The following is a 24,806-nucleotide window of genomic DNA, read 5'->3' on the forward strand; positions in this document are numbered from 1 at the left end:
AGAGAGGAGCTGGCATCTGGGGAGACTGAGAGTGGGGAGCCAAGGGAAGAAAACAGGGAAAAGAAGATGGCATAGAGATGGCTGGGCAGATTAGGGGCGGGTGGGGAGAAGGGTGTAGCTGGGGAGGGAAGCAGGTCGCAGAGCCTGGGGGAAAGGGCAGAAGGGACCCAGAGAGAAAGATGGAAAGGGGGCTGTGGAAGAGAGAGCAGGGTGAGATGAGTGCAGAGAGGGAACTGTGTTTTCCAGAAAGGGAACCAAGAAAAACTCGATCTTGCTGGCATTTGCCGACGCCCCCTTCTCGCCCTCTGGGGCGTTTGTGTGTATAAGTGCGTGGGCAGGGAGGCAGCAGTGGTGACAGCGGGAGCTCGCACTTGGAAGCTGTTTGAAGACCAGGACACTGTTTAATTCAGCTTTTACTGTTCACAGTGTCCAGCACAGTGTCTTGTTCACACGTAGTAGGAGCTTAACAAATATTTCTCGAATAAGTAGTCAATGCCAAGAACCTCTGATGAGAGTAGATTCCTGATTCCTTCAATGGGCAGAATCACAGCTGGCAAGTTCCCCTTTAGGGCAGAGGAAACCCCCAAATTCCTTCCTTCTGCTTCTCCCCTCCCCCCCACCCCAGTTATGTTCCCTGACTGGGACTCTCTAATTGAGTCAGGTAACAAAGAGGGATGAGGGAAGCATATTTGGGGGCCATTACTCCCCTAAACAGTTAAACTTCTACAGATGATCAGTTTGCCCTGTGATGTCGAGGGAGCTTGGCCCCTCTGTACACTGGGCTCACTCACAGCTCCCTCTCAATGCAGGGAGTGTCTGCTGGCATCAAACCTCTTGGACGGGGCAGCCCTTGCCTGCCATCAGGTGCTCACCGACCTGGGCTCACAGCTTTTGTGGAACTCCTTGCCTCCTGTCACCCCTTCTTCACCCCAGAATGGGGCTGATGTCTCCACAGTGGTGCTGGTGTCTCTGAAATCTGTCCCGCCTGAATCCCAGCAGCCCTGCCTCAGCCCTCTGGACAGGCAGGCTTTTCTTCTGGAAGGGAATTAATAGTACTATCATTTAGATGGCTCTTACGGTGTTGGTCCGTGTCATAGGCATTGTTTAAGTGCTTTAGATTTACTAACTTGTTTAACCCTCAGCACCACCCTATGATGTAGGTTCTATTGTTATCTTCGAGTAAAGATGAGGAAACTGAGGCACAGAGAGATTAAATGACTTGCCGAAGGTCACACACTGGAAAGAGGTATAGCTGCGAGTGGAGCCCGGACAGTGTGGTTCCAAGTCCATGCGTTTAACTTCCCTGTCAAATCTCCTCTTGGGAATGGGGGGAGTGGTTGAGCCTAGCCTTTCTTCCTCTTGTGTCTTCATCTGAGCCCTGGGTGAGAGCTATCGTTCCTTCTACTGCTTGATTCTCCATTCACCACCATCCATCCTTCCCTAGCATCATTTCTGTGGCCTGAAGCCACATTCTGACAGGTATGTATGTTTGAGTGTGAGTGTGAGTGTGTGTGTGTGTGTGTGTGTGTGTGTGTATGTGTAGACGTGATTACACTTCATGGTACGATGTCCAGGTGCTCCCAATAGGGTCCTCTAAAATGGGTGGGTAGGGGGAGATGGGAGAGGGCCCAGTGCAGGGTGGTCAGAATATGCGATGGCAGTGCCAGGGAGTCAAGAGTGCGAATACATCTGGAAAGTAACTTTCCACCCATCTCCCCACCCCCACTGCTCCTTCCCTTGCCTCCTAATCTGATCTTGGTATTTATGGAGATGCTAAACAGATCACACCCTCTGAGGATGGAGCCTAGGAAGACCCCATGGCCCTGTTGATCTCATTACTCTGTGTCTTGTCAGCAGATCTGCCGCCCTGCTGCTCATTCAGGCTTGGGGCTGATCATATTAATTGAAATATTAAACATTCACAAAAATGAATTATAATGAACTCCCCTCACTCCTCCTCCCAGTCAGCAATTGAGGAGACAGCTGCAGGCAGCAAAACGCCTCCAATCCTTCGTTTAGTTTGTGGTCCCCAGACGGAAGGCTTCAGTCTGAGAGGAGAGGTGGGGTTTAGGAGAGAAGATGTGGGAGCTCTCTTCAGGCCCTCCTTGCTGGGCGACTGTGGGCACCTCTCTGTTGTCCTTCAGGCTGTAGGGGAGGGAAGCCCTGTGGGGTGAAGACTGGGGGGAAAAATGACCCAGAGGCGCATACCAGGGAATTGCTCTCCAGGAGGAGGTGAGGCTTCCAACTAGGTTCCTCCAAGGTACTTTCTCTGCGCACCATCCCCAAGCTCACCCTCTTTCTTATTCTCTGCACTCAACATTAAGATGCCCTACATTAAAAGATCATTGACTTTGTAAAGAGAGAGCTCACTCCTGGTTTTAGATTCTTAGGAAACGAGACATGCTAAATAATTGGGGTACTTTTCAGAAAGGTCAAAATGTAGTGATGGTATGTGTGGGCAGAATGGCTAGTCATCAAATACTTGCTGGCCTCACTAATTGAAAACAGAGTGAAGACTTCTGTAGCAGAATCTGTGAGAGTGTACAAAGAATTGATTATATAATCTTCCTTCCCTCGAGTGGCTTCTACCTCAAGTGGAGAGGTAAGAAAGGCCAACACAATTTACAATAGTGAGAACTGAGGTGCTGTTAAAAAAAGAAAAGTAGCCTCTCTCATTTACACATATGTGTATTTGGGGTTTGGGCCATGGGATGTGGTCAGTCAAGAAAGGCTTGACTGATTCTCAAAGCACAAGAAGATCATAGTTTAGCAGAAGGAAGACGTTAATTATTTTATGCATGGGGGTGGGGGATGGAGGGAGTTGTGCATGTATATGCCTGTGTGTGTGTGTGTGTGTGTGTGTGTGTGTGTGTATGTGTGTGTAGATTTGACAGTCCAGACCAGCACCATTTACTGTAATGCAAGCTGTATATATAATTTAAAAATTTCTAGTAGCCACATTAAAAAAGTGAAAAGAAAAAGTGAAATGACTTTTAATAATATATTTTATTTAACCAGTATATTCAATGTATTATTCAACAAGTTTATATGATATATCCAAAATATTCAACATGTAATCAATGTAAGGATTATTAGAGATATTTACATTTTAAAATACCAAGTCTTCAAAATCCAGTGAGTGATTTATACTTACAGCTCATCTGACACTTTCAGCAAATTTCAAGCGCTTAATAGCCACAGGTGGCTCGTGGTGACCACATTGGATGGTGCAACTTAGAGGTTCCAACACTAGCTTCTCTGGGGGGTGGAGGGGTGGGAAAAGACAGGTCTTAGCCAACAGGAACTATCACGTCTGATTAACCTCTGCTCCTGCCTAAAAAAATCACTTCTGACAGATGGCAGCTTATCTACCTCTCACTATAACTCTCGCTCCTAAAAAACAATCAAAATGATTACTACCCAGATGGGGTTTCTGAGAAGAGGTTTGTAGCCCACTATTTAATTTACCTCTTGAGGTGTTTTTCCTGGCTTGGGAACTGCCAACATTTTCACTTCTTTTCCTCAGTCTTTTTTTTTTTGGCCATGTTGTGCGGCTTGAGGGATCTTACTTCCCTGACCAGGGATTGAACCCAGCCCCAGCAGTGAAAGCACGAAGTGCTAATCACTGGACCGCCGGCGAATTCCCTCCTCAGTCTTTTCTGAGAGGCAGATGGCAGAGAGACCGCCTCCCAGGCCATGGCCTAATGCTGGGCTTGTTAAGCTCTTTCCTTGCTCCTTGGGCAGTTTTCTCAAATCTGGAAAGACTGCCTCCTTTTGGGCTCTTCTCTGCCTCTCACAAGGTCTCTGCTGCTCATGATCTCCGAGGGGGTGTAGAAATTCAGCACTTGCGTGTATTGTCAGACAGCCTCCTGCCCTTTCTAGGTGCTATTTTCAGCTCTCTGGCTTTCTGTCTCACGTTCTCTTCTTAATTAGATAGCAGAAGAACACATCTTGAAGACCAACTGCCTTTCCCCTCCCCTACTCCATTGGGAGTGGGAAACATGATTTAGAATTTATAAGGAGCAGTTAATCTACACAAGAAAGTCAGTCCAAGAGGGGAAACTTCTGGCAGCATGTCCCCAGGTCCTTTCCAGCATTTTTAGTCTGAGAACATTCCTTCCTTTGTAGAACTCGGTTCATTCCATCCTATGGGGGTGCTTTCATGTTGTGTTAAGAATCCAAGACTTCAGGGTCAAGTGTCTGCACTTGAAGGATGGAAGGGTTTGGCTCCCGGGCCGGTGGAAAGGGAAGAAGCCTAGATTTTCCTTCCCTACTACTAGGCTTTAAATGAGAGAGTCAGGAACCAGATTCTGGGAGACTCTGCCTTAGGAATCCCTTTTCCAGTTATGCTCTAGAGCTAAAGAAAAAACTATTTGAGGTTGGGTGGGGTCAAGGAGGGCTCATTTTCATATGCAGTCAAGATGGGAATTCAGTCCCCAAATCTGGGGAAGGGGATCCTTTTGACACCTTCTAGAGCTTACTCCTCGGCTTCAGAGTGGCCCCCTTATTGCTTCTTTCAGCCCCGCCCCCTTCTGGAGAGGGCGGGGCCAGGCCAGGGGCGGGTCCTCACCAGCCGCGCCTCCCGTCGTCTTGACGACCGCGACAAGATGGCGACCCTGCCGGGCGGGATTCAAGGGCTGTACCCCGAGGCGCTGAGCCCCGAGCAGCTGGAGAAGCTGCGCGGCTTCAAGGTGGGTGCGGCCCCCGACCTCCGCCTCCGTTAGACTGCAGCTCCCCATGGGTAAGGGCCTCAGAGAAAAGGGACGTGGAGCCTGTTCCCAGATAAAGGGGCGGAAGGCTCGGTGGGTGGGGACACACCCGGCGGACCCTAGGCTTCTGGAGCCCTGAACAGAGCCCGACAGGCTCCTGAAAGTCCAGAAAAAAACTTAAACAGGGATGGGCCAGAGAAATGGACCGAAATGACTGCCGGATACTTTAACTTAGATACAAACAAGAACTTCCCAACGGTAGAGACCCGACCTTAGTTAAGGCCCCTAAGCCTGAGCCGGAGGCAGCTTTGAAGATGTTGATCTGTAAGAAGACAGATGGCTTCAATGTTCAAACGTCCTGGGAAGAGACCCGGGTTAAGTGCGCACGTTGTTTCCCCAAGCCCCCCACACCTCCAGGGCTTGAACCCTGAAATCTTTCTCCTCATGAAGCATGACCTTTTTCTCTTGCCCTCCAGATTCAGACTCGGATTACTAATGAAAAGTACCTAAGGACCCACAAAGAAGTGGAGTTGCTCATAAGTGGTTTCTTCAGGTAGGTGGTTTTCAGACTGGCCTTGAGCAAATAGTGGAAATCTCGTTGGGGATAGATGAGTGTGAGTGACCTCTTCTTTCTTTAAACACTACTTGTTGCTTCCTTTAGGGTCTGAAGTTTAGAAAATATCCTGAGATTGAATATTTTCTAGCGCCGGGGTCTGTGGCACCCAGGGTTTTCTTGTTATCTCTAGAGGTTTCCTTCAGTTACCTCAAAATTCTCAAAAATATTAATATGCATTCACTTTAGCTCTAAGGATAAATACATACCTTCCAACACTTGGAAGAGGGAATTTGGCATTGAGAAACTCAGCAGGCAGCCATTGGGTGTAGAACCCTATTCTCTATCAGAGGCCTTTAACAAGGTCACTAGAACTTGAAAAAATTCAGACGTCTGGCCTTTCTCTACCTGAGAACATTGGTGTGGAAAGACTCCCAAGGGTTGGAAGCCACTCCCTTGTAAGTCATGGGGAAAAGAAAACCATTTTCCACCATGTCTTGGAGCACCTTTTTCCTTCCCCCACACTGCCTTTCAGCATGGCATTTGCTTGAATGAAAATGTTCCTAATAGGATGAAAAGCAAAGAACTGAGGGAAAAAAAAAATCATGGAGCATCAATGGATGGAAACAATAGAGCTATGTCGAATACTGTTTGGCTACAAACAGATAGGCACGATTTAAATAATAATGGCTTCCATTTCCAGGCACTGCTGTTGGTTTCCTACATTAGCAGTTATCACATTGTATAATTGCATTTTCTTTCTCTCCCTGGACCAAAGCTCTAAGCTGGTGGAGCCATGTGTGTGTCCCCAGGGCCCACAGTGTATGACATTTTGGTACATTTTTGCTGATCCTCCTAGCAAGTCTACAAAGATAGTTTATTATCACTTCCATTTTACAGGTGAAATACCTTCCCCAGATTGCTGAACCAGGATCCAAACCCCTGGTTTTTCCACTGTGTTGCACTGTAAGCACACAGGAGCTGGGGAGCCAGAGGTAGGGCTCTCCTTTGTCTTTTTAAAAGTAGGCCTGGAGGGGTGTCTTTTTTCCATGCTTCATTGTTCTTCAAAGTGGCAGCCGATTCTCAGAGGGCAGATAGGGGAAGGGGAAAGGGAAAATGGAAACCTGTCTGTGAGGTTTGGTTTTTTGGGGCCAGGCTTAAAGCTTGGGCAAAAGATAGTTTAGGGGTCCTCTGTCAGTGTCAGCCCTGGAGATCAGGCCATCACTTTCTGTACCTTTTCTTCTAAAGGGAGATAAAGGATGACATCTTTCCTATCCTGGGGAGCTTGCAATCCAAGTTAAGAATGATTCCAGCAGCGAGATTGGGGATAGATGCTAAAACCTGAATTAACTCACCATTTGCAATGTTCACAAACAAAAGGATTAGAACCCTTGGGGGTGGTGAATAAAGAGGGTGTTGTTTTAGTCACATGGCAGGGGTGGCCCTGCTTCTCTGCCCAGGAACAGTTTCCAGGAGGAGCTGGGTGTCTGCAAGGACAGCTCTAGGCATCTTCCCTTTCCTTCCTTATCATCCCCCTCCCTGGGCCAGGTAGGCCATCAGGCTTCTCCTTTTGCTATCCTGGAAGCTCCTCTCCTGAAATCCTCCTGGCCCCTTTTAGGCCTTTCTCTTTCTGAGGGGGAGGGGAGAGGGGAGAGGAAGTGTTTGAACTTCGAGGGTTTGCTTTTGGTTTTCTTTTTGGTGTGACTGTTATTTCCTTTGGATAATACCAGAGTGAACCAGAATCAGCCCCTCGTCTGCACTGGATGCTTCAGATGGTCCTTCCTGTGAGAAAAGAGGAAGGGAGAAGAGGGGACAGAATCCTGGGCAGCATGCCTGTCCTCACCTGTCTGCAGGTCTCTGCCGTACACTCACTGCAAGCCATGAGAAGCCCCACTCTGTTTTTGTTGGGAGGCAAGCTCACCACTTGGGTTTTGCAGATCCTAATGATTTATGGCCATTCAGCTACAACTCTCCAGCCTATACTCATATATACAGTATATGGAACTCTTAATGCCTTGAATTTTAGAACTGAAAAATGTTAGAAATAGGGATCTAACTTATTTTAGGCATCCAGAGATCTCAGGTTTTAGGCTGGAGATATGATAACAAAGTGTGAAATTGTAGACAGGCTTTATTAGGTGTTTTTGTAAACAGCCAGGCAGATGAATCTTCCCAAACCATAGCACAGATCATATCATTCCTTGGCTGGAAAAATCTTCAGTGGATCCACAATATTGCCTTTTTTTTAAAAAAAACATTCTATTGAAACATAAAGTACAGACAAGTGGCATATCCTAAACTGGATGAACTTTCACAAGCTGAGAACACACATGATACTAGCGTCCAGATCAAGAACTAGAACCTGACTAGCACCTCAGACCCTTTGTGGCCCCTTTCAGTCACTTCCTCCAAAAAGTTAGCCAGTATCCTGACTTCTAATCACACAGATTCATTTTGCCTTTTTGTGTACTTTATACAAATGGAATTCCACAATATGTACTCTTTTGTGCGTGGCTTCTTTTGCTCAGCAGTATCTTTTTTTTTTTTTGTGGTATGCGAGCCTCTCACTGTTGTGGCCTCTCCTGTTGCGGAGCACAGGCTCCGGACGTGCAGGCTTAGCGGCCATGGCTCATGGGCCCAACCGCTCCGCGGCACGTGGGATCTTCCCGGACCGGGGCCCGAACCTGCGTCCCCTGCATCAGCAGGTGGACTCTCAACCACTGCGCCACCAGGGAAGCCCCAGCAGTATCTTAGATCCTCCATTCTTATTGCTGTGTAGTATTCCACTGTGTGACTCTACCACGCTTTGTTTATCCATTCCCATTGTCTGTTTTTTTCTTCTTTTTTTTAAAAAATTTTATTTTTATTTACTTTTGGCTGCATTGGGTCTTTGTTGCTGCAGGCGGGCTTTCTCCAGTTGCGGCGAGCGGGGGCTACTCTTCATTGCGGTGGCGCATGGGCTTAGTTGCTCCGCGGCATGTGGGACCTTCCCGGACCAGGGCTCGAACCCGTGTCCCCTGCACTGGCAGGCGGACTCTCAACCGCTGTGCTACCAGGGAAGCCCGTCTCTCTCTTTTTTTAAAATATAAATATGTTTATTTATTTTTGGCCGCGTTGGGTCTTCGTTGCGGTGCGTGGGCTTCTCATTGCGGTGGCTTGTCTTGTTGCGGAGCACGGGCTCTAGGCCCATGGGCTTCAGTAGTTGTGGCACTCGGGCTCAGTAATTGTGGCTCGCAGGCTCTAGAGCGCAGGCTCAGTAGTTGTGGCACATGGGCTTAGTTGCTCCGTGGCATGTGAGATCTTCCCAGACCAGGGCTCGAACCCATGTTCCCTGCATTGGCAGGCAGATTCTTAACCACCGCGCCACCAGGGAAGTCCCCCCATTGTCTCTCTCTTTTTTAAAAAATTTGTTTATTTATTTATTTTTGGCTGCGATGGGTTTTCCTTGCTGCGCGTGGGCTTTCTCTAGTTGCGGTGCATGGGCTTCTCATTGCGGTGGCTTCTCTTGTTGCGGAACACGGGCTCTAGGCGCGCAGGCCTCCGTAGTTGTGGCACACCGGCTCAGTAGCTGTGGCTTGCGGGCTCTAGAGCGCAGGCTCAGTAGTTGTGGCGCACAGGCTTAGTTGCTCCACGGCATGTAGGATCTTCCCGGACCAGGGCTCAAACCCGTGTCCCCTGCATTGGCTGGCGGATTCTTATCCACTGTGCCACCAGGGAAGTCCCCCCACCATTGTCTCTTGAACTGAGTATGAATGTCTCTCCCTGGTCTTCAAGGCCCTCCATACTAGGGCCTCCTTCGCTTCCCACTACTCCCTGCACGTGCCCCCACTCCAGCCAGACTGGACCTCTCTGATCATTCCACCGCCCTCTGCAGGGGCAGTGACACTCCCTGAGTGCTCTTCTAGACCCTGGGGAAACAAAGGTGGATACGACCCAGTTCCTACCCTCTGGAGTTCACTGTCAATAGGACATGGGCAGTTCCCTTTAATTTTTGGGCCTTTATTCCTGCTGCTCCTTGGTCTGGAAGGCTCTTGTCCCTCAGCCCTCGTCCCATGTGTACCTCAAGGGCGCTCTCAGACGCCAGCTGCTCTGTGAGGATTTGGGGGTCTTGCCGTAAGGAATCACTCTCTCTCCTATGATCTCCCAGCACACTATTTCGTAACCTCCCGTAGCACTACCTGGAGGTTACTTGGCCTTTTGGACATTTGGGAACTTACCCATTTCCTTTCACTTGACAGTAATTCCTTTGAGGTGGGGCTATATTTTATCTTTTTAAAATCAATCCCCCATATCTTATATAGTGACTTACACAGAATTTGTGCTCAACAGTTCTCAAATTGAATTGAAGGAGAAGAGGGGAAGCAAAATTCCTGAAGCTTGGGAGGCAGGGGCCTCCTGGGCAGGGACAGCCTTCCATGCTGGTGGGGCAGGGCAGCCACGGCCACAAGCCCATGTTGTAGAGCACTGGCCTTGGAACCACAAGACCTGGGCTTCCTCTCCTTTATTTACTTGCTTTATGAACTTGGGCAAATGGTCAACCTTTTGAAAGCTTGCTTTCTTCATATGTAAAATGGGGCACAGTCATTGCTGTTTCACAGAGTGTAGAGTGAGATAACGTTTATGAACGAGCTTTATGAGCTATAAAAGTCGGTGGGCTATAAGGCAGTTTCAGCTTCCCAGTGGCACCGGCGCCCTGGGTTTTGTCCCAGTGTCCACTGTATGCAGGGCCAACAACCATCTCAAGTCCGTCCTCTCAGCGTGGTTTACTGTGCCCTCCCCCCCACCCGTGGCAATTCCTGGTTACACTTCCTTGGAAGGTTGTGGGTTGCACATCTGTCCCACCACACCTGAGTCCCTCGAGGAGGAGGCAGCGAGCTCTTCAACTTGCCGCCTGGCCTGGGCCTGGTCTCTGGTTCTGTGAAATGTTTGTGGAGTGAATGACAAGCTTCACTTGGCTGCAGCACTTGCTGTCTTGTGAGGTGAGCATTCCCTAGGCTTCTTGCCATTTAGAATGTCTTGCTCCTGGCCTCAGATCCTGACTAGAAGGAAAATCACGGAGGAAAGGGTCCTTGGCAGGAGTCCTCTGGCTTTCCGCCTGCCAGGACAGGTGTGTCTCGGGTCATCTGCCCCGACAGTGCAGGACCTGCTTTACCTCCTCCCCTTATCCCTTGATGTTTTCCAGAGAAATGCTTTTGAAAAGACCAGACAACATTCAAGAATTTGCTGCAGGTGAGTAAGGCAGCGTCCATTTTGGGCGTTTGATAAACGAGCACCAGGAGTGTTACTGTGAATTTAGACTCGGACAAGCCCAGGATTCTCCCTGCAGAGTCTGGGGTGCTTCTTTATCCAGTGTCTCCCAAGGGAGCTTTTTTCAAAAGGCTCTTTCCTCAATGTCATTTCCTCAAAATGAGGACAGATAAGAAACGAGGCAGAACTTCCTCGTGGTAAAGATTGTTAAGAATTTTGAGATTCCCTAAGGAACAGACTGGCAGCTCTTTCCCTGGGAATCTTAAAGCAGGGTTCTCAACCCTGGTTGCACATTAAAATAATCTGGGGAATTTTTAAAAAATACTGATGTCCGGGCCCACCCCCAGAGGTTTTTATTTAATTAGTCTGGGGTGGGGCCGGGCATCCACAGTTTTAAAGGCTCCCCAGGTGATTCTAATGGGCTCCGCTGCCCTGAGATGGCTTGAGGTCAATGGTGTTTAAAGGGAAGGGGCTGGGCTCGATGATTTCTTGGGTCCTTTTAGCCCTGGGATTACAGCCTCAAACCGTTTCTGACTGAATCTAAGTATGTCTTTGCTGTCACAGCAGATGCTGCCTCTGATTCACGTTATGCTGGGTATATAAAAATCCTCTTCTGTCGTCATCCTGCAAGAGCCTGGCTCTCCTCTGAGAGGATATTCTCAGAGAGGGCGTGATGTCTCAGAGACAGGAGCCAGCAGGCCGAGCTGAGACAAGAATAACACTTGGTATTTATTTGGGCCCCAAGATGGGCCTGGAGCAGAAAGCCAGAAACTCCCTCAGCCCTCTCATGGCTCCCTGTGCGTCAGCAAGCTGACAGGCCAGCGGCAGGGCAGTGTGGAGGGGACAGGGGCCGCCCTGTCAGCCCTTGCTGGGAACGCTGGAGCTGGAGGCTCAGAACTTCTGGGGGGGGGGGGCGCGGGGGCGGGGAAGACAGTGACCTTGGGATTTGCTGTGGCATCTCATATTACCTTGTAAAGCAGGACCACCAGTAACAGTCCTGCTAAGACAGAGCCTTCCTGGCTTTTTAGCAGAGTGAGCTGTCTCTAGCCTAGTCTTTTTCCCTTGGGTTTAGATGATTTCTTCTTTTTAATTCTTATCCCAGACTATTTCACGGATCCAAGACTTCCCAACAAGATTCACATGCAGCTAATTAAGGAGAAGAAAGCGGCTTAATTAGCAAAATCATGATGCTCAGCTGTTGAGAGAGAACAGAAAGCATCCAGCCTCGGGGTGGGTGTTAACCTCACTTACAGGCAGAGGCTTCTTTACTCCTGTGAAAATAAGCACTGGTTCCTCGGCCCAGGGTGTGAAAGAAACCAAACAGAGACGCTGCAGAGAAGTTCCGTGCAAGTGTTTCATTTTCCTGACACTACTTTAGGGAATGTGAAGAGAGGCCCAGGGTTTGTCTGGCATGTCCGTGGCAGGGAGAGACATCCGTCTTCTTAATCTAGTGACATGGATCAAGAGAATGGAAGTTGAGTAGTTCTGGAGGAAAGAGAGAGCCAGGGAAATGGGGTGGGATCCGTTAGTGTCAAGAGCCTGCTCTCAGGCTGCAGAATTCCTGTGTGCTTCTGCAGGTGGCCTTTTCCTTGTGTCTTTGGCGGCGGGAGTAGAAGGGCTTTCCCACTGCTCTGGAAAGGGTGGGGGCAGTTTCCCTCGTTGCATTTGGATTGGGCGCTTTCCTGCCCCCCTCATCGTCAAACCAGGCTACGCCGTGAGGGCCATCACACATTTTTCAGGCAGGATTTCTGAAATGATTTTGAAGTTTGGGAGTTTTAAATGTGAGGTGGGAAAAAGCCACACTCCTGATTTAGCAGGACCATTTCTGTTCTGCAGGGTCATCTGGAAGCGAGAGAGCCCTGTTGCCATCAGTGTGGGTTTCCGGGCTGTGTCTGCTGTTGCAAAGGCTTTTAAAGATGCTCATTAAAAACAGACCTCCCTGTTCTCTCTGCTTTATTTCACTTAGAAGGAAGAAGACATCCTTCACGGGAGGCTGCTCTGCCCCCACTCTGACCGGGTAGGTAGTAGGCCTGTTTCTCTGTTCGTGGCAGAGGCCTCTGAGCTAGGTCAGTGGGTGTTTCCACATGTGCCTCAACCCCGTGTACTCCCTGCCCCTTCAGGCCACTCACTCCCAGAGCCAAGACCGGACAAAAGAGCAGGGATGGGGAATCCTGAGAGGAACACAGCTGGTCGTGGTTGTACTCAAGCAGAGTCCACGCTTCCAAGGTGGCTTTTGTTTTTTATCTTACCTCCGGGGTTACTGTACAAAGTGTACAGGTGATGATTAACTTTTATTTCCATAGAAGCAATAGTCAGAGGAATTGGGTTGGGTGGACAGAAGAGCGAATGAGATTAGACACAGAAAACCCATTCAGGGCCATGAATATTGTGAAATAAGAGCCCCATGGGTGACTCAGAGGTGGTGAACTTTGTTCTTGAGGATTTTTAGGAACAAGCTGCCCATCCATTTGATTTTTAGCTTAGAGGCAGGAGAGTGGGCCGGTTGGCCTGGTAAGTCCTTTCCAGGCCTAGGAGGCGTGGAAGTCTTGCATGTGTGTGTGTCCTACCTCTCTGGCCTCCAAAACTCACTGGTTCCACTGTAGGAAGGACCTCTCACCTGTGTGTCACTTGTCAACTTCACTATGGCAACAGAAGCAACAAATAATACAGACCGAAGTGGGGGCTGTATTATTTTTATTTCCCTTGTCTCTGCTGTCTTGTTCCCAGCTACCATCATCTGCAGTAGTAGAAAGGGCAACAAAATGGGGCATTTAGAGAACTATTAAAGCTACACATAATAAGCTATGGGGTAGGAACCTGAGGAGTTATTTTAAGTGCTTTCAGAATCACACTTCAGCAGCCATGGCTCTGACAATGAGGTATCCCTGTTTAGAAAATACAAACGAAGCCTTCAGCCAAACACACATCTACTAAGGATCTCTGATGTGAAGTGTTATGTTAGACACTCTTGGAACCTTTTGTAGGGGAAGAGACCTGCAACAGTGTGGGGAGAGAGCAGAGTGTTTTTCAAGATGCTTGAGTGCGTGATTTAATACATGAGAGTACAGCGGCTCATGCTTGGGGAGTTTCCTGGTAGAGATAAGAAATGCATTTTTAGGTCATAGTGCACCTTCTCTGTGTGAGACGGTGTGCTCGGTCCTGGGGGTAAGGCAGAGCGATCGTCCCTCCCGTGCAGCGGTTCATGGTCTGGGAGATGGGCTGCTTTTCTCCCCAAACCTTAACTGTCTGAATATCTCACTTTTTAGACTGAAAGCTCCACCAGGGCAGGGACCAAACCTAAAAATCGAACTTGGTCACTGTTGAGTTCCGGAGCCCTAGCACAGTGTCTGAATATAGCAAGTGCTTGGTATGCATTTGTGGAGAGAACGAATGCTTGTATAGTTGAATGAGCAGTCCCATTATGTCGACTGCTATCAAGACTGTCGTATACCTATGATGGAAGTAGGGACATGATACGGGAGGCGGTGGAAGAAGGAACACCTGGTCTTCTTGCGAAGTGAGGGAGTGAGGGAGGCTTCACGGAAACTGGCATGTGATGTGTAAGAAGGGATTTGCTAGGCAGACATGGCAAGAGGCATGGGGTAGTCAGGGTGTCGCGGTGCTTACATTCTGCTGAGCAGGATGCTGGTGGCCTGCTGATTTTTTTTTTTTAATAAATTATTTATTGACTGTTGGGTCTTCATTGCTGTGCGCGGGCTTTCTCTAGTTGCGGCGAGCAGGGGCTACTCTTCGTTGCGGTGCGCGGGCTTCTCATTGCGGTGGCTTCTCTTTGTTGCAGAGCACAGGCTCTAGGCGTGTGGGCTTTAGTAGCTGTGGCACGTGGGCTCAGTATAGTTGTGGTTCGTGGGCCCTAGAGCGCAGGCTCAGTAGTTGTGGCGCACAGGCTTAGTTGCTCCGCGACATGTGGGAATCTTCCCGGAGCAGGGCTCGAACCCATGTGCCCTGCATTGGCAGGCGGATTCTTTACCACTGCGCCACCAGGGAAATCCTGGCCTGCTGATTCTTATTACTCCTTTCTTCCTTGCTTCCAGAGCTGAAGGGGGCAAGAGAAAAGGAGGGGGAGCAGCTGTTGGGTCAGTCCCGAAGCAGTGTCTGCCGTACCCTCCCTCCCTGACTCATTCTCCACGTGGTAGCTCGAATGATCTTTTAAGAAACTAAATCTGTATGTTACTTTCCTGCCTAAACCCTTTTAGTGGTCTTCTGTGCGCTTAAAGTCCGGATGGCCTTCCAGGGACTGCAAAGCTTCACGAGCCCCTCCACCTCTCGGTCGTCGGCTGCTCTTTTCCTCCCGCCTCACAGGGCTCCGGCCACACCAATCTTTTCTCTCCTCCCCGACCATGCCAAGGTAGTTCCCACTTGAGGGCCTTCGAACTCTGCCTGCATTTCTCTTCCCCAGAACCTCACAGAGCTAATGGTCCAAGTTAGGATGCTGTGTGCTGGAAGCAAGGAGAAGACTCTGCTAAGCGAGCAGGCCATGCTTTCCTCACGTGGCAGACCCGCAGGTGGCGGCTACTGGCGTTGTTTCAGGGGCCGCCTCTCTGCCATTCCTTCCCTCCCTCATGGTCAGAGGAGACGCAGGAGGACCAGGAAGGGACTGTGCCAGTGGTACTTGTCTGTTTTCTCAGGAAAGCAAAAGCTTCCTCAGGACACCCACTTCTGCCCCCCAGCTTCCACTACCATCTCACTGGCCAGAACTGTGTACGTGGCCCCCTCTTGAAGGGAGGCTGGGAAGTTGAGGATTTAGCCATTGAACAGTGCCCTAGATAGCTTCTTGTCACTTCCTCAGAGAGTCCTTTTCTAGGGAGCAGACTGAAGTTGCTTCCCCCAGGCATTTAAACATATTTAATTAGAAAGGTATTCCCGCTAGCTGTTCTGTCACATCCCTCTGTCTGGTTTTCTTTACAACACCTATCACTGTCTGATATTGTCTTGTCTGCTTATTTTCCTGTTACTGTCTGTGGCCCCAGGAATGTGAGCCCCCGTGAGAGCAGGCCTTGTCAGTCGTGCTCGTCACTCCGAGGCCAGCACCTACAGCTGTGCCTAGCACGTGTAGCTACTCAGTGCACACTTGCTGAATGGTTGCAAGGATGGGTGGGTGGTGGTTAGAAGCCTGACTGCACGATGAAGGCTTGATCGAGGCAGTGGCATGAAAACAGGAGATGAATCTTAGTTGTTTTTAGGAGGAGGAATTGGCAGGGCTTGTGATTTGAATGGGGCGAGGTTATAAGGGGGGATGTAGATTCTAGACTGACTTCCAGGTTTCTTGTGTGGACAAGGAGAGGGAAGATAGGATCATCTGCTGATGCAGAAAAGAAGTCGACACGGGCAGGGGAAATGGGGAGATGAATTTATTTTTTTAATTTTAAAAATGTTAAAAAAATTTTAACTTATTTTTTGGCCCGTACTGTGTGGCTTGTGCGATCTCAGTTCCCCAACCAGGGATTGAAGCTGAGCTATGGCAGTGAAAGTGCCAAATTCTAACCACTAGACCACCAGGGAACTCCCCGGGGGATGAATTTAGGCCAGAAGGTTTCCGCTGATTTGCAATTGGGTCGTGCGTAGAATTAATATGATTAGCTTCAGTGGGGTTGACAGAAGTGAGACTGCAGTGGGCTTAGCAGCAATTGTGAGATGAGGTTGTGGAAGTGGATGCATGCTGCCCGTGGAGATGACCTTCTAGGAGCAAGGCTGTGAGGCAGACGGAGGAAGCATAGTAGCTAGAAGGGGAGGCAGTGTTGAGGATGGGCTTTTGTAATGGGAGACGCTTGAGCATCCAGGGGTTTGACATTTTCTATATCTTCGGGTCTATTTTACTTTTAGGCTAAAAGACATTAGGGGCTTCTTGGAAGTGTTGTGCAGATTGGTCCTGATGTCCAGAAGTAATGGGAACTAATGGGCAGGCCTAACTTTGCCACCACGTGACCTAGAGTGACCTCTGTGTCAGGTTCCTGTCCTCACAGTTGGAACAGAAGCTGTCACAGGCTTGCAGCAAGGATGGCCTCCGGCTGGCTCTCACTGGATGGGAAGGCAGGGCCAGAGCTGGAAAGCTCATTGCTCTCATCTCCCTGGATGGGCCTCTGCTGCCCTCTCCTGGGCAAGACACCGCTCTGCTCGGAGAATGCCCGTGCCACGCCTGAGTGGAGTGAGCAGGAGGGAGAGAGACAGGGCTGGGAGTGGGAGAATGGTCACAAATTCTTTCTTTCAGAAGAAAGAAACCTTGCAAGGTTGATTATTCATTCACTTGTTTCATCACTTATTCACTCGTTTATTCAGCAAACATTAGGGTACATTATGTATTCAGGCTGCAAACTTTTGGAAGTCAGATACATTTTCCTCAAGGAACTCGTAGTCTAGTGAGTGGAGATGGATTAATAGATAATTAAAATCAGTTTCAAAAGTGAAATGATAAGAGAAAAGGGCAAGCCACGGCAGGGGCACAGAGGAGGGATACCTAACTGGCACTGTAGTGGCAGGTGGGCATGATGGGGGCTTGGCCAGAAAATGTTTCCCAGCGTGGGAGCTAAATGCTAACAGATGATTAGGAATTACAGGCACCAAGTTACTGTCTAATATCATATCTCCCCGTTATTAAATCTGAAGGGCAAGTCTTGCTTCTTCCAAGGAAACTTCTTCCCGAAGACTTTCCTCACTGTTATCTTAGATATCACTGTTATCTAACAGTCTCATAGGGCCTTGGTTTTCATATCTGTGTAAAAAAAAAAAAAAAAAAAGTGGGGCACGCTACTAGATTTTATCTTTGAGCTTTGTTGTCATCGTGAATCTGAAATCCATGAATGCTAACATTTGCTTTGTAAAAACAGCTCCCTGGGAGCAGGCTGGCACATGCATATGGACATACAAACCCAGAAATTTTTCAGCATCCATGGGAAAATTCGGCTTTAATCCAAAAGAATCAAATGTGCTTTGCATACAGTAGCTTTTCACTAAATGCTTGTTGCAAAAGAACAGGCTCTTGGCACTGTTAAAGCATTCCTGTTGTCCCCTTGGGTTGCTGAGTTTCTTCATCTATGAGGGGGATAACATGTCCCTTGTGGACTTGTGCGGGGTGTCATTACACATGCAGGCACCATTCCCATGTCTGGCCTATGGTAGGCCTTCGTAGATAGCAGCTATTGTTTCAGTGAGGTAGTAATTTAACCTGGCACAGGGGACAGTCACTGAGGAGAGTCACAAGGAGAAGAGGGAGTACACTAAAATTAAATGCAAGTTGATATGTTGGAGTTTAGGGCTATTTTGTGTGAGACTGAAGACTTAGCACTTTCTCCAGAAAGCTTCTTCAAGGCCCAACACAACAGTTCACTAGTCACACTCCTGACCCGTCTCTCACAGGCCCCAAGTGGCCTGGAATCTGAGGCGGGTCCTTCAGGAGCAGGACTGCACAAAGTGTCCTATTCTTCAGTCACTGGGCTGGATAAGTGACAGCACAGAACCCTCAAAGAATTGCAGCGATAAGCGCATCTCAGGAGACTGGAAGAACAAACTCCTAATGGCTGTCTGGTAGCTGTAGGATAGGTTAATTGTTCAATTAAGATGTATCTGCAAACTAAATCTGATGGAAAAAGGCTAAATGGATTACTGCGTTTTGTTTCCACACTTTATGATTAGAGAAATGAAAACCAGATGCCAAAGGGGAGGACTGAATTGTAGAATTTGTTCAAGTAGAAATTGCCTTAGAGATCAGCCAGTCCAGTCTTATTTTACAGATGAAGAAACTTATCCACAGATGACAGAGTGGCACAGGGGGCTGACACTCTCCTGATTTCCAATCTAATGTGATTCCAGTATTTCACGCTAGGAAAAAAAATACCTAGACTCCTTTAGCTTGGAGAACAAAAAATGACTGGATGACAGTTCAGGAACATGGATGTAGTTAGTACGCCTCTGGGCAATTAATCTATCATTCTAACTGTAGGTGAGGTCAAAATCCATTCGTTTATCGACAGACATTTTGAGTGCCAACTATCTCTCATTCAAGGTCATTTCCGTCTCCATGATTTTCATTTTTCAGTTTGCTGTTCTGTATATCGACTTGCACTAGATGTTATGGGACGATCTATTGAGTGTAAAGAAAAGTAGTCTGCCCCTTAGAGAGGAAGGTAAGAGGCACACTGTATGCTTGGTCACATGTATTCAATAGTTCATAGAGATGTTAGGACTAATATATAGTAAAATCTTAATACAATGTCTATTTGGTTTTGGAATACACCGTTTTTCTCCCCTCGGCTGATGACCCTTCCAGTAGTAAAGTAACTGATTGTAAGACTGCACACACCAAACCATCTAAGAGGAGAGAGAAGTTGTCTATAGCTGTCCCAGGTGAGAAGTATCAAAAAATATATACATATTCTACTTCTCGTATTTAAAGGTCCTATAGTGGGTGCCATGGTGTGCCATCCAGATACCCCTCCTTAGGACTGAAACACTCAACCCTGTGGCCTTCCTTCCTTCGCGAGGTGTGGGTAGTTTGGGTGGCTAACATTTCTAAGCTGAGACCCCTCTAGAAATTGCCCTCAACTGAAAAATCATCCAAGGTAGTGCCCCCTCCTTAGACAGCCTGTATTCACTGGTCAGTATGGGAGTTCAAAGGCCTGATTCCCTTGCCTCTATGGGGGACAGCACTGAAGGGTCACCACAGCTCCATGGCTCCTTCTGTCCAGTCCTGTGGCCTTCACTTCTAACAGGTGTTGTTGATCCTGACAGCACACCCTAATAAACTTCCTTTACTCAAATCTCCATCTCAAAGTATATTTCCCAGGGAACCCAGCCTGGCAACAGTTGGTGCCAAGAGTACTGAGGAAACAGATTCCAAAATGTGACTTTAAAGCCAAATCACCTGCTGGCCGGCTGGCAATGAGGACCCAGTCGCTGGTGGTGGGTAGAGCATGGATGGCCCCTGGCACACTGGATGGGTGCAACTGTCAAAACTTTCACTAGCGGTGCACTGGGATGGGATCCTGGTGGGAGGGAATGCATTAGTGGGGGAAATATATCAGGTTTGAGAAGTTAGAAAGACAGTGGAATTGGGTGGCTGCTGCTGGAGGCCCTCAGTGCACTGGAGAAAGACAGCGAAAGGCTGAGGGCGATAGTCACTAATTGAAGCCTGTGAAAGCCAGAGGCCCTCCTTGGCAGCTTGTGAGAGACTTTTAGTTCCTGCGTCTAGAGGACCCAGAAAGCTGAGAATAAAGTCTAGGATTTAATTATAAGAGTAGCAGAACTCTAGATTTTTGTTTTTTAAATTTATTTTAGTTGTTTTTATTTTTGGCCATGTTGGGTCTTCATTGCCGCGTGCAGGCTTTCTTTAGTTGCGGTGAGTGGGGGTCACTTGGTATATGATGGAAGAAGGTATCAAAGGGGTCAAAAAAGTTGGCAAGTTAGAGTGAATATGCCAGTTTTATATGCGACATCAAGTGAGAAAAGTCACCAAATGATTATGTTCTATCAGAGGGCCCAAAGGATATTTTATTTACTGAAGTGAGAAAGAATGTGCTGGTGAGATGAGCACCAGTTTCATTGAGAAGCTCAGGGATGGCCTTGCTCCGTAGGCAGGACTGAACTGTCACAGAACCAGGCTCACTGATAGTAATGGGAACCATAGGACGCTGAAACGGGCAAGTGGTGGGTGCCTAGCCATTGGCATCAGAGTGGCTGAATTACTGTACTGAGCAGAAATGTTGGAGAGACTGCTAGGGTCTGACTGGCAGAGGGCTTTGGAGATCATTAATGGAATACAGCTCTCTTGGGAACAAGATAGGTGGCACTCAACAAGGATATCGCCCAATCTGTACAATTAAGAGTAACTAAGGATGGATGATCAGAAGACTGAGGGCAGCCCCCCCGATAAAAAGTTGTAATTCCTTGCTGTTTCTATACCTGAGCCAGCTTAAAAAATAAATCTTTATTGAAGTATTTATTTACATTAAAGTTCACCAATTTAAAACATACCTTGGGCTTCCCTGGTGGCGCAGTGGTTAAGAATCTGCCTGCCAAGACAGGGGACACGGGTTCGAGCCCTGGTCCGGGAAGATCCCACATGCCACGGAGCAACTAAGCCCGTGCGCCACAACTACTGAGCCTGCGCTCTAGAGCCCACGTGCCACAACTACTGAAGCCCGTGCGCCTAGAGCCCGTGTTCTGCAATAAGAGAAGCCACCGCAATGAAAAGCCCATGCACCGCAACGAAGAGTAGCCCCCACTCGCTGCAACTAGAGAAAGCCTGCGCGCAGCAACGAAGACCCAATGCAGCCAAAAATAAATAAGTAAAATAAATTTATTTTAAAAAATACCTTTAAAAAGTTTTTCAAATATATACGGTTGTTTAACCATCACTACAAGATAGCTAACATTTCTGCCACCCCACAACATTCCCCTGTGCCCAGTGGTGTGCTGGAGCCAACTTACACCAATTGTGGGATCCAATTGTTAGCTATCATTCTCTCCCCTACTCAGTGTTTAGTGATGTCATATTGGTCATGTGAAATTGACAATGAAAGAGGTATTTACACCATAGACACTGGCAAATGCCACAAACCAGGGCTCCCTCCTCACTGAAAGCTGGTGGTTAAACACTTACCAGCCCATCACTGCTCGTGCCCCTTTGCAGTCAATCCCCATCCAAAACTCTGGCTCCTAGCTACTACTGATATTTTGTCACTAGATTTTGCCTTTTTAATAATTTCACATAAACGGAATCATACAGCATGTAGTGTTTTGTATCCAACTTCTTTCATGTAGCATATGTTTAGTTTTATCAATGTTGTATGTATCATTAGTTTGTTCCTTTATCTGCTGAGTAGCGTTCCATTCTTTATCTATGCAGCAGTTGATGGTCATGTGGATTATTCCATTTGAGGAAATAAAGCTTCTACGAACATTAAATATATTATTAGTAACTTTTTATTTCTCTTTAGTAAATACATGGGATTGGGACTGCTGAGTTAAATGGTAAGTGTATATTTAACTTTGTAAGGAATTGCCAAATTCTTTTTCTTTTTTTAATTAATTTTATTTATTTTTGGCTGCATTGGGTCTTCGTTGCTTGTGCATGGGCTTTCTCTAGTTGCGGCGAGTGGGGGCTACTCTTCATTGCAGTGTGCGGGCTTCTCACTGCGGTGGCTTCTCTTCTTGCGGAGCACGGGCTCTAGGCGCACAGGCTTCAGTAGTTGTGACTCATGGGCTCTAGAGTGCAGGCTCAGTAGTTGTGGTGCATGGGCTTAGCTGCTCTGCGGCATGTGGAATCTTCCTGGACCAGGAATCGAACCCATGTCCCCTGCATTGGCAGGCAGATTCTTAACTACTCTGCCACCAGGGAAGTCCACCAAATTTTTTTTCAAAGTGGCTACCCCATTTTGCATTCCTACCAGCAGTGTATAACCAGTTTCTCTGTATCCTCACCAGGATTTGGTGGTGTCACAATTTTTTATTTTAGCCATTCTGATAGGTATATAGTAATATTTGATTGTGTTTTTAATTTGTATTTTTCTGGATAATTATCTTGAACATCTTTTCATGTGCTTCCTTTCCCTTGATAATATCCTTTTTGGTGAAATATATGTTCATGTCTTTTGCCCGTTTTCTGATTGGACTGTTTGTGGATTTTTTTACTTTGAGTATTTATTTAGATATGTTAGACATATGGTTTGCAAATATTGTTCCCCAGTAGCTTGTCTTTTCATCCCCTTCACGTGGGCTTTCCAGGAGCACAAGTTTTTAATTTTGATGAGGTCTGAATTCTTGGTTTTTCCTTTTATAGAGCATGCTTTTGGTGTCAAATTTAAGAACTCTAATTCCACGTCTTGAAGATTTTCTCCTTTTTGAAAGTTTTTTAATTTTACAGTTTACATTTAAGTCTGTGGCCATTTTGAATTTTTTAAAATAAATGAATTTATGGCTGCGTTGGGTCTTTGTTGCTGTGTGCCAGCTTTCTCCAGTTGCAGTGAGTGGGGGCTACTCTTCATTGTGGTGCATGGACTTATTGCAGTGGCTTCTCTTGTTGTGGAGCACGGGCTCTAGGTGCGTGGGCTTCAGTAGTTGTGGCACGTGGGCTCAGTAGTTACGGCTTGCGGGCTCAATAGCGCAGGCTCAGTAGTTGTGGTGCACGGGCTCTAGAGCGCAGGCTCAGTAGTTGTGGTGCCTGGGCTTTGTTGCTCCGTGGCATGTGGGATCTTCCCAGACGAGGGCTCGAACCCGTGTCCCTTGCATTGGCAGGCAGATTCTTAACCACTGCACCACCAGGGAAGTCCTGAATTAAATTTTGAATAAGGCATTAGACTTAGGTTGAGTTTCATTTTTTGCCTATGGCTGTCTAATTGCTTCAGCATCATTTGTTGAGAAAGCTATCTTTCCTCCATTGAATGGCTTTGGTATCTTTGTCAAAAAAAAAAAAAAAAGTTGGGCATATTTGTGTGGGTCTATTTCTGGGATCTCTATTCTGTTCCACTGATTGATGTGTCTATCCCTCCACCTATAATACACAGCATTAATTATTGTTGCTATATAATAAGTCTTAAAATTGGGTAGACTGATTCCTTACACTTTATTGTTCTTTTTCAAAATTATTTTAGCGATTCTAGTTCCTTTGCCTTCCAAATAAATTTGGAACAGTATTGTTTATGTCAACAAAAAATGTTGGAATTTTGATAGTAAATTTCATTAAACCTGCATATCAGTTTGGGGAAAAATTGACATCTTTACTAAGTTGAGTCTTTTGACCCATGAACACAGAATGTCTCTCCATTTATTTAGATCTTTATTTCATCAACATTGTATAGTTTTTAGAATATAAATTTGTATTTGTTATTTATGCCTAAGCAGTTTTTTGAGCAATTGTAAATAGTATTTTTAATTTTGGTGTCCACATGGGGTGTGTGTGTATGTGTACCATGTTAATTTGTTCCTAGGAGTTTTTTGGTTAGATTCATTAAGATTTTCTACATAGAAAATTACAGCATCTGCAAATGGGGACAGTTTTATTTTTTCTTTTCGAATCCGTATGCCTTTTTACTTCCCTTTCTTGTCTTATTGCACTGTCTAGAACTGCTAGCACTGTTTTGAACAAGAGGGATGAGAGCAAATATACTTGCCTTGTTACTGATTTTAGGAGGAAAGCACTCACTCATACTTTTCACCATTAAGTATAATGTTAGCTGTAGGCCTTGTAGGTACTCTTGTCAAGTTGAAGAGGTTTCCCTGTTTTCCTGAGAGTCTTTTTTTTTTTTTTTTAATCATGAGTGGGTGTTGAATTGTGTCAAATAATCCTTCTGAATCAATTGATATAATCATGTGATTTTCTTCAGAGTCTTAATGGTGGATTACATGGGTTGATTTTTTTTTTTTTTTTTTTTTTGCCTTACGCGGGCCTCTCACTGTTGTGGCCTCTCCCATTGCGGAGCACAGGCTCCGGACGTGCAGGCCCAGCGGCCATGGCTCACGGGCCCAGCCGCTCCCGCGGCATGTGGGATCCTCCCGGACCGGGGCATGAACCCGTGTCCCCTGCATCGGCAGGCGGACCCTCAACCACTGCGCCACCAGGGAAGCCCCATGGGTTGATTTTTGAATACTGAACCAGACTTGCCTCCCTGGAATAAACTCCACTTGGGCATGATGTATAAATCTTTTTATACATCGCTAAAATCTATTTGCCGATAATTTGTTAAGGATTTTTTGATTTATATTCATGAGAGATATTGGTCTGTACTTATCTTTTTTTTTGTACTGTTGTTGTCTGTCCCCTTCCCCTACCCTCCCCCGCCCCGGGTAATATAGTTTCATAAAATGAATTGGGAGGCAATTCTTCTATTTTGTGAAAGAAATTATATAGAATTGGTGTTAATTTTTCTTTAAACATTTGGCAGAATTCTCCAGAGAAACTATCTGGCCCTGGAGAGGTTTTTTTCTTTTTGGTGGGGACGAGAAGGGGGCAGTTTAAAATTATTAATTTTCTTAATTGTTACAGGTCTATTCAAATGATGTATTTCCTATTGGGTTAATTGTGATAGTTTTTTGCCAAGGATTTAATCTGTTTTGTCTAAGTTATCAAATTTATGTGTATAGCGTTCATAGTATTCCCTTCTTTTTTTAAAAAATAAATAAATTTATTTATTTCTGGCTGCATTGAATCTTCATTACTACACGCGGGCTTTTTCTAGTTGCAGAGCGGGGACTACTATTCATTGCGGTGCGCGGCCTTCTTATTACGGTGGCTTCTCTTGTTGTGGAGCATGGACTCTAGGGCGTGCAGGCTTCAGTAGTTGTGGCAC

At 46.9% G+C, this 24,806-nt stretch overlaps 1 protein-coding gene across 3 annotated transcripts; it reads left to right on the plus strand.

Annotated features, from left to right (window-relative positions):
* Nucleotides 1-4,606: 4,606 nt before the first annotated feature.
* On the plus strand, nucleotides 4,607-12,447 carry RIIAD1 (regulatory subunit of type II PKA R-subunit domain containing 1). 3 transcript variants are annotated; one of them, XR_009521935.1, is made up of 5 exons: nucleotides 4,607-4,691; nucleotides 5,186-5,262; nucleotides 10,445-10,491; nucleotides 11,612-11,739; nucleotides 12,346-12,447. XR_009521935.1 is itself a non-coding variant. In XM_060030032.1 (4 exons), the coding sequence occupies exons 1-4, from the start codon at nucleotides 4,608-4,610 to the stop codon at nucleotides 11,680-11,682; spliced, it is 279 nt and encodes a 92-aa protein (XP_059886015.1). In that variant the 5' UTR covers nucleotide 4,607; the 3' UTR covers nucleotides 11,683-12,244. The 3 variants fall into 3 exon arrangements, 2 of the variants coding, with proteins under 2 accessions (XP_059886015.1, XP_059886002.1); XM_060030032.1 differs by lacking the exon at nucleotides 12,346-12,447 and having other exon boundaries at nucleotides 11,612-12,244; XM_060030019.1 differs by lacking the exons at nucleotides 11,612-11,739; nucleotides 12,346-12,447 and adding an exon at nucleotides 11,077-11,280.
* Nucleotides 12,448-24,806: the final 12,359 nt, after the last annotated feature.

This window comes from Delphinus delphis, chromosome 1, assembly GCF_949987515.2.
Source record: "Delphinus delphis chromosome 1, mDelDel1.2, whole genome shotgun sequence".
Taxonomy (NCBI): domain Eukaryota; kingdom Metazoa; phylum Chordata; class Mammalia; order Artiodactyla; family Delphinidae; genus Delphinus; species Delphinus delphis.

Coding starts and splice junctions, on each gene's coding strand:
- RIIAD1 (XM_060030019.1), top strand. CDS start 4,608: ATGGCGACCCTGCCGGGCGGGATTCAAGGGCTGTACCCCGAGGCGCTG. Junction 4,692..5,185: donor AGAAGCTGCGCGGCTTCAAG/GTGGGTGCGGCC, acceptor CTTGCCCTCCAG/ATTCAGACTCGGATTACTAA. Junction 5,263..10,444: donor CTCATAAGTGGTTTCTTCAG/GTAGGTGGTTTT, acceptor GATGTTTTCCAG/AGAAATGCTTTTGAAAAGAC.